At 41.6% G+C, this 18,025-nt stretch overlaps 1 protein-coding gene across 2 annotated transcripts in view; it reads left to right on the top strand.

Annotated features, from left to right (window-relative positions):
- The first annotated feature begins 415 nt into the window (after positions 1 to 415).
- The window catches only part of LOC121506022, a 261,221-nt gene continuing 243,611 nt past the window's right edge, over positions 416 to 18,025 (top strand). For both annotated transcript variants that reach the window (XM_041781503.1, XM_041781504.1), the window contains exon 1: positions 416 to 1,218. In XM_041781503.1, the coding sequence (XP_041637437.1) occupies positions 440 to 1,204 (765 nt within the window). In that variant the 5' untranslated portion in view covers positions 416 to 439 and the 3' untranslated portion in view covers positions 1,205 to 1,218. The remainder of the gene's footprint in view (positions 1,219 to 18,025) is intronic.

Raw genomic sequence — 18,025 nt, 5'->3', positions numbered from 1 at the left:
AGTCAAAAAGTGGCAAAAATGGGTTGAAAAATTGTTTAACTTTGTTAGAAATAGCACAAATTAATAACTTTAACACTATTTCTACCCAATAATAGCTGGCCACTGATATCATCAATCAATCCCAACTGGGGACGTCCATCTCTGGGTTTTCAGGGCTCCAGATCTGTGGGCAGGCCTGGTTACAGTGCTTGCTATAAAGATGTAGTAATAACGTATGGTACACACTCCCACAGCACACCTAGCACACCATCTGAGAACCACTGCTGTAGACAACCTTCTGTTGGTTTGCCAAACGTAGCTATTCACCTCTAATGAGCAGAGTGGAATCCACTGTAGGTCAAAACTTCCTTTTTTTTTTTTTTTGTTCAGGTCATGGGAGCGTATGCTGGTTTGGAACTTCACCATTTCAACCTTGGTCCTGTTCTGCTCTGGCCTCCTGATGGCCATCGTCCAGGCCTGTCTCTCCAGGTATCCTCCCAGCTGCATGCAATCACCCCCAGTGTCTGGACAAGCCCACGGGGTCCTGGGGACCCAGTACGCAGCTGGGAAAGCACGCCAGGTGCCAGTAGAAGCCCAGCTGCCATTCCTGTATGAAGCAACAGATCCTTCTGATCCTGGCTGTCCTGAGACAGACAACCACACCCAAGACAAGTTGTCACAAAGGAGTCCAGCCGGTGCCTATGGTCAAGTCTGTGGTCAATCTCAGCCTTGCAGTCTGCGGCTCGATAGATTACACTCGATGGCAGCCTCCAAGGCATCCCCAAATACCCTAGATCTTTGTTTTGGCCCCAAAGGTGGCATTCCCCACTCTCCAGCTTCCTCCCTCAGTAAGCTAGGAGCTCATCCCAGGATCAACTCGGAAGAGTCAGAGGTGGAGCCACCACACTTCACGGCACGGCACTTTTTATTTACGGACAAAATAAAAGTAGAAACGGTGCAGAATGAAGTCTCTAAAAAGAGCTGGAATGTCCATCACTATGAGCAGGACACTGGCTGTAGAAACGAAAGCAAGGTCAGGGTTGTGTTCACCACATCAGGGCCAAACTGCAAAGAGTGCAGAGCTGAGCTGGACCACTTAGCACCATCAGTGTCCCAGGACCTCATCGTTCATGCTCTTACCAAGCTCCTGCAGACCTCCCTCCTCTGTGAAGGCCACCGGCTCTCTGGAACCCAAAGCTGTTCTGCTATTCCTCTGAATTCCTGAGTGCACATCACAAGGTAAGAAAAAGTTCAGTTCTTCTTTTTCCGTGATGTTCTGACATGTCTGGGTTCAAATGAAGGCTTTCCTCATCTGGAGAGGTTGTTCAGGGGTCATGTTCCTAAATGTTTGTTCCAGTTTGTCCTAAATTGGAAGCTTCATTTTAAATTTTGATGTTCTGCTTTGCTGTCCCGGGATAGCCGAGTCTTTATGCATGGAAGTTTTCTGCCTCTGTCTTTGCTTTGAGGAGTAATCCAGACTTTGGAGTTTGTTTTTAGTGCTCTGACAGTTTGTTTTATGCAGAAGTTTACATATTTTGCAGTGATAGTACATCTATGATTAAGTCTGTGAAATATAGGCTGCAAGCATGGCTGTTGTTGGTTGCACCAATAAGCAGGGGTCACCCCGAGTGAAGATGAAGGTCCATGCATCGGTGGATTGTTCCATTTTGGTTTAAGAGGGGTGGGGATGATCCCAGCTGATATTGGGTGATTCCATGGTCTGGCTGTCTTTTAATCACAGGTCTGATGTGTTCTAGTGTTCATGGCAAATAATCTTTAACCCTTTAAAACCTACGATTGTGCAAGTCTGCCAGGACATATTCTTACATTTTTACACATGGTAGTGTCATTATTGGGAGTATTTTTATTTGCTTTACATCAACATAACCCGTATTTCACAAGTTTTAATAATATGTATTAACTCAGTGGTTCTCAACCTTGGGGTCTGTAATTTAAAAAACAAACAAACAAAAAAACATTTTTAAAGGCATCTGGTGACCCCATATTAGGGTCCCGCGACCCCAAATGGGGTCCTGACCCCAAGGTTGAGAACCACTGGTTTAAAGGGGTGTTTTATACCATCCTAATTTTCATGATGGTTCAATCATGGATGCTGTTTAGTGTGACTTTTCCCAGCATGGTTTGTAGCAGATTACACAGCAGTTACAGCCACAAACCAGAGGATATGAAGGCATTCAGCTTTAGTAGTGAGACGTCAGCAGCACTCTGTTTCAAACACTACAAACCCACTAAGACCCCTCATTCCTTCTGTGGCCTGCGCTCTAACACGCCGGGTTGAAAAAGGTTAGCTGTCCAATTGGCGAGCGGTTCCCATGGAGGACGCCGGAGCCAGACTTAAGTCAAACCTATTACAGGGGACAAATAAGTTGCATGAAATATTCAGCCGAGCCCATGTCCGGAGAAGTGCAACCATAAATAATTCACAAAGGGAAGTAAAAGGCATGTCTGCATTCAGCTGGAACATCAAACCGAAGCTTTTCACTACTTTACACTGTGATTCTCTTTGCATAGGTTTCATTTAATGATGAGTCTTTGGTGATCTGCAGAATTATTTCTCAGCTCCTGATTAAACATAGTTCCATGGCCTCGTCAGATAGTTTGTCCATGATGGTTTCTTTACTTTCTTTCTGCTGTAAAACTATGATATTGATCCAAAAATATGCATTGGTTTCTTTGGAGCCCCAGTCAAATGCAACCAGTGCTGCTAAGGGGGGAGCTTTCAGGATCCCAGCCAACCTGGGGGTCCAAAGAATCAGGGTCCATTGTAGAGTTAAGCCTTAGTGACCAGATTTATCTAGATGATTCCTCTAAAGGAGTCCTGGATTTGAGACAATGGTATTTTCACAAAGTGTAGATGTGTTTGCAGTCATGTGATCCTGAATGTCTGCTGGGGGGGCAGGAAGTGGGGGGCAGCCATTAGGAATGAATTGTTATGGAGGAAAGTTAGTACTTTACAGCTCTAAAAGGACCTCCTATCATCGGAAAACTACACACATTGAATATCATTCCTCAACTTGGCAAAAAAGTGACTTTTCCACTGTTTAACAGATTTGAGCCATGCACACACTGTGCAAATTTCATCCCATTCAGATACAAATTTTGAGTTTTTTGGAAGTCGTGCCGATTTTCAGTTGAATTTGTCGTTTGCCATGCAGTGTACAGGGGGATAGGACAGCTAAAGATAAGTTAATTTACTTTTGGACCACAAATCTAAGCCAGATACTTGTTCTTTTCATCAGAAAGCACTCCAATGTGCCATTCTAATGACGCTATCCACGCCCTCGTAGCTCTTACAGAACGTTTTCTAGAGAACCTGGAACACGGTTGACTTTCCGGGGTCTTTAAAGCAGTAGTTCTCAAACTGGGGTCCAGGGACCCCTGGGGACCCACGAGCCACAGCTTGGAGGTCTGTGAAATGATTCAAAATAAATTATTAAAGTAATGCCATGTCATTAAAAATCATATAAATACATAAAGGGACCACAGCGCCATAGAACAAGCATACTTAACAAACGTCTCCCACATCGGTCCGCTGTGGGCCAATAGAAACGCAGATATGATTGTGAGACATCACTAACTAAAATGTGCTGGGTGTCTGTGTTTGCAAAGGAAGCCATGAAGCCCGTCAAGCTAAGCCTCATCTGATAAAGCATGCAGCGTTTAAGGACAAAACCAAAGAAACATTTCTGATGAAAGGGCAACCAAAATGGCAGTTAACATGTTTAATCATCTTTTAATCGCTCCTGCAGTTAGCCGGTTAGCCTGCTGCCATATCGTCTGTTTATATCCCAGAATGCATTGCAACTGGGCTGTGACAACCAAAGGCAGGCCGCTCCATTGTCACGTCATGCTGTGCCGAACAGAGCATGTGCACAGACTTATAAATTAAAGGAGAGCGCATGAATGACTCATAATAGGGAGAAAGAGACACAGAGAGGCCGTGACGTGTCCCTCAGAGTCTCTGCAGACAGGAACTGTTAAATAAAGACTTAATGCTGAAAAATGCATGGAGTTTTTTTGTTAAAAAGTGAATATTTTTGAAGACTTTTAGTGACAGAATCAGTATTTTTTACTTTTTGGAACACATTAGAGCAAAATAACCCTTAGTCATCAATATTTACTGTGATTAAGACATAAAAATCTTGTGTTTTTCTTCTGTCTTTATAGTCCCATAACTTTTTTTAAACTCCAGTGATATTGCTGCAGCACAGATGTTCTTAAAGCCCAGGTTGTCCTGAAGAAAAAGATGTCTATAGTTTGCTGTGAACCACAGGGTTGACGTTTTCAAAGCTTTAAAAAAAAGAAAAACATCCAAATGAGACACAATAATATCTGAGGGCTCAGAGGGTTAAAAATTGCATAGAAATATCTGATAAAGTCAGGCTACAATCTGCACAAACACTTGAAAAAATGTTGAATTCTGGGGGAATGGTGGTGTAAAAGGGAGCTCCAGAGCTCTGCACCAGACTCCTGCTCTCTTAAAGAAGGGCCAAATGCAGCTGGAAGGGTCTTTCTGGAGCAAAGTAAATCACATGGGCCACAGTATTTCGCTCTGAGCCAGCTCTGCAGTTGTGTAAGCTCAGGAGAATCCAAATCCAAATCCTACATAACAATTTGTTGTCATGGAGCTTAGCATTCAGGACAGAGCTGTGAGTCCTGCTGAATGTTTGTTCCTTCCTGTGTGAATGTGGACAAAGCACGGCGCTCCTCCGCTTACAGCTCCTCTGAAATTAATCAAGTCAAGTTTCCAATCAATAATCCTCCGATAGCCCCGGAGGGAAGAGTTCTCAGGTCTGTTTGTGCCAGGCATGCAAAAGATAGTTATCACTCCAGCTGAGAAATGAGCTGCTCAGCATCGGCTCGGCCGGCGGAGAAGTTTAAAACTCAGCTTGAGGAGGCGGAGGAGGATGATGAACGACGGCTGCGGGAGGAAAAGCAGATGATGTAGCTGCGGTGGAGGAGATGATGTGTGAGAGGGGATGAGAAAACACGCCGAGGCATGGAGACGATGCAGAGAGACAGAAAGACGGGGTTCAGATCAGACCGGTCTTTAGTGGTCCGGCTGTCGGCTTCAGGCTACACCTCTGCAGCCAGACCAGCGCCTTTCACTCCCTACAAAGTTGTTGTCACGACCTGCGGAATAAAACACCTCATTGGCTTTTATGAAGCTGACACATGCAGCTGCTGCAACATCAACAGGAGAGGTGAAAGCTCAAGGAAGAGCTCTGCAGTCTCTCTTTGCCTCATTGACAGGAATCCCTGCTAGAATTCCTCTGTACGTCTATAGTTAAGCAGACAAATAGGAGAAAGGAGAAATACCTGCACCTCTCCTCATCAGCAGCAATCACACAGTCCACACTGCTGCTGATTCACCCAGTAGGGGGCAGTGGGGTAAGATGAGCCAGAGGGTAAGGTGGCCCACCCCTGCATCAGCAGGTCAACAGTCTTAGGAACAAGAGAAGCACTGACTGAAAAAATCTGGGCCAACCCAAACCATTTCATCCAATGTTTTACCCATTTTTATCCGCTTTTCACCATTTTCCCCATCTATGTTCTTGTCCCACTTTGTCTTTCTTGGCCCACTTTTGCCCCTTTTAAGCCATTTTTACCCATTTTTAACTGATTTTCACCATTTTCCCATCCATTTTGCCTTTTTTTTTCTTCTCTTTTTCCATTTTTTGCCTCTTTTATCCCATTTTTGCTACTTTTTAAATCACTTTCCACTATTCTCCCACTCATTTTCGCCTGTTTTAGCACTTTCTTGACCAATTTTTGCCACTTTTCCTTTTTCCCACCCATTTTTGCATTTCTTTACTATTGTTTTAATCTCTTAATAAAAGTTCATCACTTTTCATCCTTTTTCTTTCCATTTGTTGCCTCTTTTTCACCTTTCCTGACCCTTTTTCGCTTTTTTTAAGTTTTTTGGCCACAGTTAAACACTTTCGACCCCTTTCCCACCAATTTTACACCTTTTTTTTTTTACCTCTTGACCCGATTTTCACCTTCTATCCCATTTGAGCCACTTTATAACCACTTACTATCACTTTCCTGGTCATTTTCCAACTTTTTGTCTTTCTTTACCCATATTTTCCACTTCTATCCTGTTTGAACCACTATTCACGACTTTCCATTGATTTCCGCCCTTTTTGCATGACTTGACAAATTTTTACCTCTTTTTAACCACTTTTAAACCCTTTCCCACCCAAATTTTTCCCCCTTTTTTCCTATTTTGACCCATTTTTCCATATTTTTTTCCCACTGTAGACACTTTTCATCATTTTTCAATCAATTTTTTCTCCTTTTGGACTTTCTACACCCATCTTTCCCCCCTTTATCTGATTCTAGACACTTTTAAATCACTTTCCACAATTTCCCCACCCATTTTTGCCCATTTTGCCTTCATGACCTATGTTAGTCTATGCCTTTTCCTCTTTTTCACCACTTTTCATCATTTTCCTTTCCATGTGTTGCCTCTTTTTCACCTTTCCTGACCAATTTTTGCTTCTATTAACTTTTTTGGCCACTTTTCAACACATTTAACCCCTTTCCCACCAAGCTTGCCCTTTTCTTTTAAATTTTATTTATTTATTTTTAATCTCTTGACCTGATTTTTCCACTTCTATAACCACTTACCGTCACTTTTTTAAATCTCTTTTTAAACACTTTTCACTTTTTCCCCCCCAGTTTTTTTTACCCCCTTTTTCCAATCATCAGCCATTTTTTCCACTTTTTTTCCCGTTGTAGACACTTTTCACCATTTTTCCATCAATTTTTGCCCCTTTTGGACTTTCTACACCAACCTTTGGGTTAAAAATCCCCCCCCCCCCCCCCCCATTCCAATTCTAGACACTTTTTAAACACTTTCCCTAATTCCCCCACCCATTTTTACCCATTTTGCCCTCATGGCCTGTGTGTCTATGATTTTCCCTCTTTTTAACCACTTTTCATCATTTTCCTTTCTATGTGTTGCCTCTTTTTCACCTTTCCTGATACATTTTTTTATTACCTTTTCGCCCCTTTTTAACCACTGTCTACCCCTTTCCCACCAATCTTGCACCATTGTTTGCCCTTTGACCCATTTTTTCCACTTTTTTTCTCCATTCTTCCCCATTTTTCCATTGATTTTTGCCCCTTTTGGACTTTCTATACCCATTTCCCCCCGCCTTATCCAATTCTAGGCACTTTTAAACCACTTTCCCTAATTTCCCCACCAATTTTTACCCATTTTGCCTTCATGGCCTATGTTTTTTTCTTGTTTTGTTTTATCTTTTCGCCAAGTTCAACCACTGTCTACCCCTTTTCTACCAATCTTGCACCTTTTTCTTGCCTTTTGACCCAATTTTTCCTCTTTTATCCCATCTTAACCGCTTTTTAACCACTTTCCAACTAATTTTTGCTCTTTTTTTTACTTTTCTTTACTCATAATTTCCACTAAGCCACTTTCCACAACTTTACTTACTTGACAGTTTTTTGTCTTTTTAACCACTTTACCACCTTTTCCCATTGCCCCCTTTTGTGTATCTTGACCCAGTTTTTCCACTTTAATCTCATTTTAGATACTTTTAAACCACTTTCCACAATTTCCCCACCTATTTTTGCCCCCTTTCTCCTTTCTTGGCCATTTTTTTTTGCACATTTATCCCATTTTTGGCACTCTTTAACCACCAGTTTAGTTCTAGTCAACAGAAACTCAAAAATATTTTAGTCTAGTTGTAGTCAATAAAAAAGTCCTCACATTTGAGTCTTTACTTTCAGTCCAAGCATTTATTCTCTTACCTAAATCTGGTACCAAGTCATGGTAGTGTGTTTTCTGCCAAACCTGGGGTCCCTGCTTCCTACAGCTGAGAGGCAGAATAGATACAGATGTGTTGTTTCAGACAGATTTACCCACAGTGGAGAAATATCATGGGATCTGAACATCTCAGTTACGTTTTAGTCTAGTTTTAGTCATCTTGATGAAATCTAAACCTACTTTTGGTCAGTTTTAGTCATCACAGATCTATTTTTAGCTAGTCTTGGTCGAGACTGTCAGCAGCTGACTGAGCTGCAGACAAAGTTACAGAAGGACGACCGTCACCGCAGCCCTCCACTGATCCGGGCTTCATGGCAGAGCTTTCTGCAGACTCCAGTGGGCTGTCATGAGGAGAGGGAGCCTCTCTGCTATAAAGGGTTAACCTCATGGTTCAGTCAAAGCCCCATCTGTTAACGTGGATGAAGCTGCATGTATGACGTCTCCTGCAGCCAGAAAGCCAAGAAAACTCTAAGTATGTGACTTCAGTGCTGCTGTTACCTAATCTGAGCATTGTGTAAGTCAGTATTTCTGTGGCTGTGTGACTTGTTTTTGTTTTAGCGCTCTACTTCTTTAGGTTTTAGCTTTTACTGTTATCTCCAAATATTCGCTGTTGTAGATGGAGGAGGCCAGCTGATATCGGTTGCATAATCTGGGTTTAAATAAATAATGTAGGTCCAATAGAGAGGTTTGTGAATCAACCATGACTTTAGCAGCATTCTAGGAATGCTGAAATCCTCTCTTTCATAACTAGGGATACAAAGAATGATGCTAAAAGAATCAAGAGCAGTGCATCGATCCCTAAGAAGGCTGTTTGCTCATAAAAAGCAGCATGGTTCAGATGCTTTAGCCCCCAGCGGGTCGTGTTGTTACTCATCAGTCGATCCATCAATCAATCATTGGATTTTTTTCTGCCTTTTTCACTGCTACGATTGGAGAGAGTCTCTGGGGCTGCGAGAAGAAACAGCTTGTATTTCTGTGTGTCTGGTGTTGCTGGGAGCGCAGCAGTTGTTTTCGGCGTTGAGCATCAATTATTCATGCTCTGCTTTATTATTATCAAAATAGGGAAATGCATGTTGAAAGAAACACATGAGTGCACATGAGATGGGCCTGAAAGCTTCATAGATGTATTACAGGAGTAGTGGAGGACACATTGGAGCGGCTCTATTGCTCTATTTTAATTTTTACAGACTGTTGAAGCAGTGTTTCTCTTTTTACTGATGGAGCGTGTTAACATTCCACATTTGTCCCTGATATTCACGGTGCTTGAGCAACAGTCATTTGCATTGCGTGCAATGTCAATAACGAGGTCCACCCACCAGCTATGAATAATTTTAAGGCTCAAACCGGCTCATTATGAAATCAAGGACATCTCGTGGATGCAGGATGGTACATATAGCCACCATGTGCCTGTTAGCCAACCCCGTGCCTTTGAGGCGGCCGTCTCTGCTGCTGCTCCACAGGCATGCTGCATGCATGAACTCTTGATCATGATGTCTTCTTCGGAATATCAACCGGCTCACCCCCGTGGCACAGTTTTCGTTCTGAGGCTAGATTGGTCAAACAACGCTGTAAACACAGCAGAGGAGGAGATAGAAACCGCTGCGTGCAGCCTTCATTCCAGAGTAATAGGCAATTTGCAAAATGTTCCACTAAAAGCATAAATTTATTACCTGCACTCCAGCTAAGCAATAACAAAGAGCTATGAAAAGTTACTTTTCCTCCTCTTAATCTCCTTTTCTACCTCTGTGTTTGTGCTCCATTCAGCAAAATCACAATTTGTGAGCAGATGTTCACGCACACAGGTGATAAAATATGTATGAACAGGGCCACAGAGCAGACACCAGGCAACACTCGCATTGGCATCTATTCCTACTTAAACTAAAAAGGCTCCGTTAGTACTGCGAGGAAATGTGAACATCTTGTGGGTCGCTGCTTAACGGGGTTTATGATTAACGACATTGTCAGGGATAATCGCCCTAATATGACTCGTCAAGTACAACAACAAATATTCAGCTGGATAAACACCGCTTATCTTCCTGCAGTGTCACACACACTTCCTTTCACATTTTAGGAAGGGATTTGGTTTGATGGACTTTGGCAAGCATCAGACGCCTCGACTGAGTGAAACTGCACTGTCAGAAGACCAGAATAGCGCCGTTATGACTGACGATCTCTGACAACATTCATGTTTAGACAACAGGATGATAGAGAAGCAATTATAAAATCTAGATGAGATTAGATCCATCTAATCTCATCTAGATGTTATAGACAAAATAGTGCTTTTATGCCCACCATTCTTTGACAGTGTGTACATGTAGACAAAAAGATGATAGCAAAGCCAGCAATGGCATTACAAAAAGTAATAAGCCCTTGTTGGCATGTCAGAAATGACTGCTAGTGTCTACAGCCCATTATTTACAAAGTAAGTGTATTCAACCATAACCATGATGTCTATTCATATCCTACACTCCTTTGGCTGGCACTTAATCTAATCTATTCTAGATAAGTCTATCTAATCTAATCTAATCTAACGTAGGCAATTGGAGGATACTAAAGTTGGCAATGGCATTGTGAGTTCTAGAATAAAACAGATCAGTTCAATCAAATCAAATCTAAAACAAAACTGGTACTGTAAAGCCAACCAGACTTTGACAACATTCATATGTAGACAAATATGATAGCAAGCTGGCAATGGCATTGCAAAATCTAGATTACATATATTCAAATCTAATCTAATCTAATTAAAATAAGTTTATTTTATGTAATCCAATCTGATGTAGGCAAGAGAGGTTATGTAAGATGGCAATGGCATTGTTAGTTCTAGATTAAATCAGATTAGATCAATCATATCCAATCTAAAACACAAAACTGGTGCTGTTAGTCCAACCAGACTTTGGCAACATTTATATGTAGGCAAAAATGTAAGCAAGATGGCAATGGCATTGTTAAATCTAGATTACATATATTCAAATCTAATCTAATCTCATCTAATCTAATCTAAACTAATCTAGATAAATTAATTTTATCTAATCTGATGTAGGCAAGAGAGGATACTAAAGCTGGCAATGGCATTGTGAGAGCTAGATTTAATAAGATTAGATCTATCAAATCTAATCTAAAACACAAAACTGGTGCTGTTAGGCCAACCAGACTTTGACTACATTCATATGTAGACAAAGAGATGATAGCAAGCTGGCAATGGCATTGCAACAATCTAGATAACATCTCATCTCATCTCATCTAATCTCATCTAGATACATTAATTTTATCTAATCTATTCTGATGTAGGCAAGAAAGGATACTAAAGCCAGCAATGGCATTGTGGGAGCTAGATTTAATCAGATTAGATCAATCAAATCTAATCTAAAACACAAAATGGGTGCTGTTAGGCCACCCAGACTTTGACAGCGTTCATATGTAGACAAAGAGATGATGGCAAAAACGGCAATGGCACAGTAAACTCTAGAATAGATCTAATCTAATCTAATATAGTCTTAAAGACTTATGTAATGCTGTTATGCTAAACATTCTTTGACAATGTGCATATGTAGACAAAGAGATGATAGCAAAGCCAGCAATGGCATTATGAAAGCTAGTTTAGATTGGAGAAGTTCCTTTTTCACCAAATCGAGTTAGATCTTCTCTAGTCAAGTTGAGTTGAGTCAAGTCGAGTCGATCCATTCTAGAATAACTCAAAGTGCTGTTTTGCAACATTCATTTTTAGAGAACTAGAAAATAGAAAAGCCAGCAATGGCATTCTGAAATCATCTTGGAGGGGTCTTCAGATACAGATACATCCCTTCTTGAGAGATATCCCTTCAGTTTTATCAACAACTAGGCATGTATAACTTGGAAAGATGGTCAAAGGATGTGCATGGGGTAAATGCAACCAGGATACAAGGTATGCTATCAGCACTATAATCTGGTTTTCTGGGGTTGACCTCTGACTTCTTCCCAGTGGATTCTGGGCAGAGGTAGGGGTGCATCTCTGTAGCACCTGGACTGGATAATAGCACAGGGCAGCAAACTGTGGTGTGTCTTTTGGGACCAGATCCGCTCTCTTGGATGAACCCTGGAGAGATGGGGCCTGGTGTCGGCCTGAGCAATGGTCATCAGGAGGCCAGAGCAGAACCGGCACACCTGACCTGACTTACACCAGATGATGTCATGGCACCTTTTCTCAAAGATATTCATATGTTCTTGGATGCAGCTATATTTAGTTTTTAAAACCTTCTCTGATAGTTTGAACCTGATTTTGTCCCAGTGAAGAGCTACTCAGTACTCTTGGAAAATGTGTCGGGTTCTGCGTAAATGGTGGCAATGAGTCTTTCGTATTTGCTCCACTCTGGCCTTGTTATTCATCAAACTGCATAAGAAACCGGCCTCTTTTATATGCAAATACAAAACCTAAAAACACTTTAAATGAGAGAATTATACAAACATCCTCACTGCAAACATGGAATGAATGGAAAGGGGGAGGGAGATGTAAAGGATGAATAGAAAGCAGAGCGATAAGAGGATCGCTTTACCTTAAATGAACTCCACTGCACTTAATCCAATTACAGGCAATTAATCATTCAGCGGTTACTGGCAGTGTCCCAGGCCGGCAAACTTACTGATAGTTGACAGTTCATCAAGATGTGGAGTTTTTTATAGCTTCTGGTTCCACATTAGCATGAGATTAGTTAATCTTTCTGCAATCCCAGTGGTCTTCGTGGCACCGAGGGAGCGGCCTCCTCCTACTCTGCTAACCGGCGTTAATTAGCAACACATCCAACCTAACAGCAGCGACACCTCCTGCACGTTTGGACATCAGGGCCAAAGCATCGTTTTTGGTTGTTTGTACATATGAAAAATTGATTGCACCAAATTAAGGGCGTGAGTAGACACCACTTTACAAAAAGCTCTTGTCTTTCCTCCTGCTCTTATCTGGTGTCCTCAGATGTAATCTCGATGGAGAGCTGACAGGCTGGATGGCTAATTCCTGACTGTGAAGCCTCAGTATGCCCATGTGGAAGGCACACTGTCAGAGTAGTTCCATCACTGGCCACCCCGCGGGGCAGTGTGCTAGCATCTTAAATCTGGTTTGGGAATGCAAGGTTCGGCTAAATTTGCTACATGTAAACAACTCAGCGGCCTGACTTGGGACATGCCCTCTTTAAAAGCAGTTGTTATTCACATGTGCTCCTCTCCCTCGCTCCCTCTCTCCCCCCCTTTATGCCTGACTTGGTCAGTGCAGTGATTCAGCAGCCTGCAGTCTCCTGCTTTCACCGTTTTCTTGACTGACCTTGACACTGCTGCCTCTGATTTGATGCATTATTTTTCATTCTACATTCAAGATATTCTCATAACTCCAACATGTAACATCCTATATCAAAGGGGTATTTTTCACATATAAATACAGCATTTCTTTAAGGCACTGGAAGTCAGCTCTATGATCATTAATATTCATGGCACTAAAGTAGTGAGAGTTTCTGTTATTTGGCTCTCAAGCTGAAGTTTTACTAAACTGTCAAACTGCCATACTCTCTCTCGACAATTCTTTAACAGGATGGAGACAGAGAGAAGATGAGAGAAGCATTTTTATATTGAACTGTCACATCTCAGGGACAGTATTTCCATCCGTAAATGTGATACTACAAACCGCACACAGCAGCAGCAGAGAACAGAACCACCCAGCGATGGAAGACTCTCACATCCTAGTACGTTTTCTTTTCATGAAAAATAGTTTTATCCTGCAGAAAAAGAATAAAAGGGAGTCCTTATTCTGTGTAATTAAATGTTTTCATCGTCATACCCTGCTGCTGCATGCAGTGAGCAGTTCACCACCTGATCATGCCTGGCTTTAGGAACCAAAACAAGGATCTTTAATAGTTTTCTGAATCTTGGGAGAGAATTGCCAACACCAATGGATTAACGGTTTGATATGTTGATAGATAATCTGAGTGAATGCAAAAGTCAGTTTTTAAATCATTTTCATTTATGTAGGGGAAAAAAGCCATCCAAACCTACCTGGCTCTCTGTGAAAAAGTCATCGCCTAAACCTAACCCTAACCTACAAGCGAGGGTTAGTGATGACTGTCCCTGAGTGTGCTGTCACATTATGGCTTCATTGTTTTCAACCGTGCCGCATTATCGATCTATGCCCAGGCAGACTTGCATGTGTCTGATAGAGCAGGTGGCAGTATGCACGTAGCTGATTTGCAATCCTGCCAAGGAGAAGAAAGAAGAAGAAGCTACCATGGCAACCGCTCGGGTCACGACTGGAGCGAAGATTGCTATAAGTCAGCAGAGGTCTATCCTGCCACCATGGATGTTTGTTTAACTCTTGTGCCCTCCTCAAATTTACTACCCCCTGGACACCTTCAAGGCAAAAATGTACAAGTACAGAAAAAAATTCCATTATATTTTTGTCTACTTTTTTTCATAAATCTCTTTAAAACTTCAGACCTGCTCAAAACCACAAAAAAATTCAATAATTCTCCGAACTTTAACTCTTTAAATGTCGGTTTGATTATTTGAAATATTTCATTTTTTACTGGAAAAATCCCAAAAAGTGAAATATATTCCATATAATAAATAGTATAAAGATGAGGCTTTGGTGCTGATGAGAGTCTTGGATGGGTCAAAGATTAGCAACAAAACTGATCTGATTGCATTAATATTTTTTAGGTAATGTCAGAAATACCCTCTGGACACCTTGGAGGCTAAAATGCCCCCATTGACTTCCATTAAAACCAGGTTTTTTAATCTCACTGTCACTGCAGTATAAAATCATGCATTCTTTAATGTCAGCATTTCAATGTGAAGAAGTCTAGTGAAATTTGACATTTTTACCGTATTCCACCAGATTCAACCATTTACTCATTGTAGGACCATGCACCACATTCTTCTGTTGTTGCCTGTTATATTATGGAGAGTTCTGTGTGAGTTTGAAAGGGTTAAAATTCTGAGAATTATTGAATGTTTGGTAGTTTTGAGCAGGTCTGAAGTTGTTAAAGAGATTTATGAAAAAGTAGAAAAAAATATTGATGTATGCTGATTTAATGGCAGTTTTTTTTACGTGTACATTTTTGCCTTGAAGGTGTCCAGAGGGTAGTAAATTCACTGAGAGAGTCTGAATGACATTTAAGAGTTAAACATGTTGGATTTCAAAAATGAAACTAGAAAGAAAAGTTCCTGTAAAAATTCATGCCACAAGCTGTAAAACTGACAAAATGATCACAAATTAAAAAAATAAAAAAAGTTGAAAGAAATGGCCAAAAATGCACGAGGAGGGCACAAGGGTTAAATGACTTTTTCTTTTCTTATCTACAAACGCCTCATTGGAGGGTTTTCCAGCATGAACAGCCTGTTTAAGGTCACACCACAGCATCTCAGTCAGATCTAAGTCTAGACTTTGACTAGACCACTCCAGAACCTTCATTTAGTTTTTAGTCCATTCACAGGTGGACTTGCTGGTGTGTTTGGGATCATGGTCCTGCTCCATAACCCAAGAGTGCTTGAGCTTGAGGTCATGAACTGATGGCTGGACACTCTCCCTCAGAAATCATGGCTCTGGTGGTCCAGGTCCTGGTCCAGACCATGTCTGACTGTTGGTCTGAAGTTTTTCTGATGCACACCTTCCAAAACTTCTGTCTGGTCAGTCCTCAGAATATTTTCCCAGAAGTCTTGGGGATCATCAGGATGTTTTCAGTCAGTTGTGAGATCAGCCTTTGTGTTCTTTAGGTCAGCAGTGGTTTTGGAACTCTCCCATGATGCCACTGTTGCCCAGTCTCTCTCTGATGGTTGACTCATGAACTCTGACCTTAACTGAGTCAGTGAGGCCTGCAGATGTTCTGGGTGTTCTCCTGGATGAGTTGTCCATGTTCTCTTGGAGTCATGTCGGTAGGCCGGACACTCCTGGGAAGGGTCACCACTGTTCACAGTTTTCTCCATTTGTGGGTAATGGCTCTCAGCATGGTTCGCTGGAGTCCCAAAGCTTTGTTTCTCATCTGTCCGTGAGTTTCTTTAGATGGTGCCATGCTGTGTTGGAGATCTTTCAGCCTGCTTCTTTTTGTCAGACAGGTTCTGTTTAAGGGATTTCAGGATGGAACAGGTCTGGCAGGAATCAGGCTTGGCTGGGGCTAGTGTCCCAAATCTACGTGTATTTTGGACTTAAACAAGAAATGTTACCCAGAACAAATGTCAGCATCATAAAAAGACCAATGAAGGAAACAACTAAGTCATCAGCGTAGAGTAGCAGCCAAAACTAACAGCATAAGAAACATCTTCATTTAAACCTTGAATTATTAAAGAGGCTTTCATACTTTCTAAACATGAGACTCTCATTGATGTGCTGTATTCTACACACTCAACAGTGATTTAGTTAAACCTTGAATCTGCAGCTTAAACAGTCATAAAACTCGTCAGTTTTGCCCCCACTTTAGTGCTGACTCTAAAGCACTAAAGTCTTAAAGGCTCCATTTCCAGAGAACAAAAGATGCCCTGCTGTTATTCTGTTATAATTGGCAGGACAAAATTCCAAGAAGTCTTTTGTCTGTTGTCGGTATGCTAATTAGAAGACGAGGTTGTGATGTTTCTCTGCATCTCTTTCGCTATCTTTACACAGAGAATCAAAGTTTCCTGACTTAAAGTCGACCTTGACACACCTTAGCTTTTGCTGAGTAGACGCTGCTAATTAAAAGTAAAAAAAAAGAGAAAGTTGTTTCACTCATCAGTTATCAATGCTAATCCCAAGGCCGTGTGGAGTAACTGATAAGGAATATCTCGTGCCTGGAAGCTCTAATCAGAGGAACAGACGTCTTTCATCTTTGACCAGCGAGGTGAGGGGAGTGAGAGGCCACTGCATAATAAAAAGCTCTGCACACAGCAAACATCTCCACTCACACATGCATGGGATTCAGACACAGACGCTGTAACGCACACATGCTCTGCAGAGTTCCTGCACTCCCACTGCCCTTTCCCCCCGTCTCTCTGCAGCACTGGTCTTCCAGGCTAAGCCTGGTGAATCTCCTTTTAATGAAGTACGGAGGTAAAAAGTGCACACTCTCTTTCGCTGACAAGCCGGCGCTCGGCTGCCTTTCATCATTACGGTAATGGCTGGGGTCCCCCGCTGAGTAGTTTACTTTTAATCTATGTCGATGACGCGTATGGCTGCAGAATCTGGATTGAGCGGTTTGTCTGTCGCCTTTTTCCCACAGCTCGGTCTGCCACCCTCCTTCTCATTTTTCTAGCTGTCTCAGAGGAACGTGAGACGCTACGCTGCATCATGACATATTGAAAATATCCAAACAGCACGCCCTTCCTTCTTGCACAGTTGTTATTGTGCATCCTCCAAACTCAGGTATTAGACCCCTGCCAAGATCATTGATTGCATTAGAGAAACACAGGCCAACAAACAACTGTTGTGTGTTTGGATGTTAATAATGGCAGCTCTGCAGCCTCAGTGTACTGCAGATGCTAGAGAAAACACACGGACTGCATCAAACTATAGAGCAGTGATATTCAACATGTGGCTCTGGGGCCACATGTGACTCTTTGAGGATTTGTGGCTCTTTTATGTCTTAATTTGAAACATTATTCCCATTTTTGTCGGTTCTTTTTGACACTTTTATCCTGCCTTTCTGCAATTTTATGCCCCTTTATTCCTTTTCTTGCCATTTTTCGCCCATTAAGGCTACCTTTTGCAATTAAATGCCACCTGTTTCCCTTGTTCCCACCTTTTTGTAAATTGTTGCCCATTATATTCACTTTTCACTTATTTTTTGCCACGTTTTTGCCACTTTCTGCCCTTTTTGCCCCTTTTCTCCGTGTTTGCCACTCTGAGCCCATTGTTGCCACTACTGTTTGTCACTTTTCACCCATTTTTGACACTTTAATCCTGCTTTTTTACAGTTGTTTGCCCCTTTTTGCCTTATTTTGCCACTTCTTACCCATTGAAGCTGCCTTTTGCAGTTAAATTCCAGTTTATTTAAATTTTTCTCACCTTTTATTCTGATTTTTGCCCATTTTAAGTCACTTTCCACACAATTTTTGCCACTTTTGGACATTTTTTCCCACCTGTAACTCATTTTTTGTCACTTTTGCCTCAGTGTTTTCCCCTTTTAGCCTATTTTTGTCACTTTTTGCCCATTTTTCCCACCTTTTATTCTGATTTTTGCTCATTTTTCCCACCTTTTTTTTTTTTAGATTTTTGCCACTTGTTCACAACTTTTTGCCACCTTTAACTCA

The sequence above is a fragment of the Cheilinus undulatus genome, linkage group 24 (assembly GCF_018320785.1).
Source record: "Cheilinus undulatus linkage group 24, ASM1832078v1, whole genome shotgun sequence".
NCBI classification, from domain to species: Eukaryota; Metazoa; Chordata; class Actinopteri; order Labriformes; family Labridae; genus Cheilinus; species Cheilinus undulatus.
Note: the sequence above shows the minus strand (reverse complement) of the source record. Positions and strands in the feature narration are given on the sequence as shown.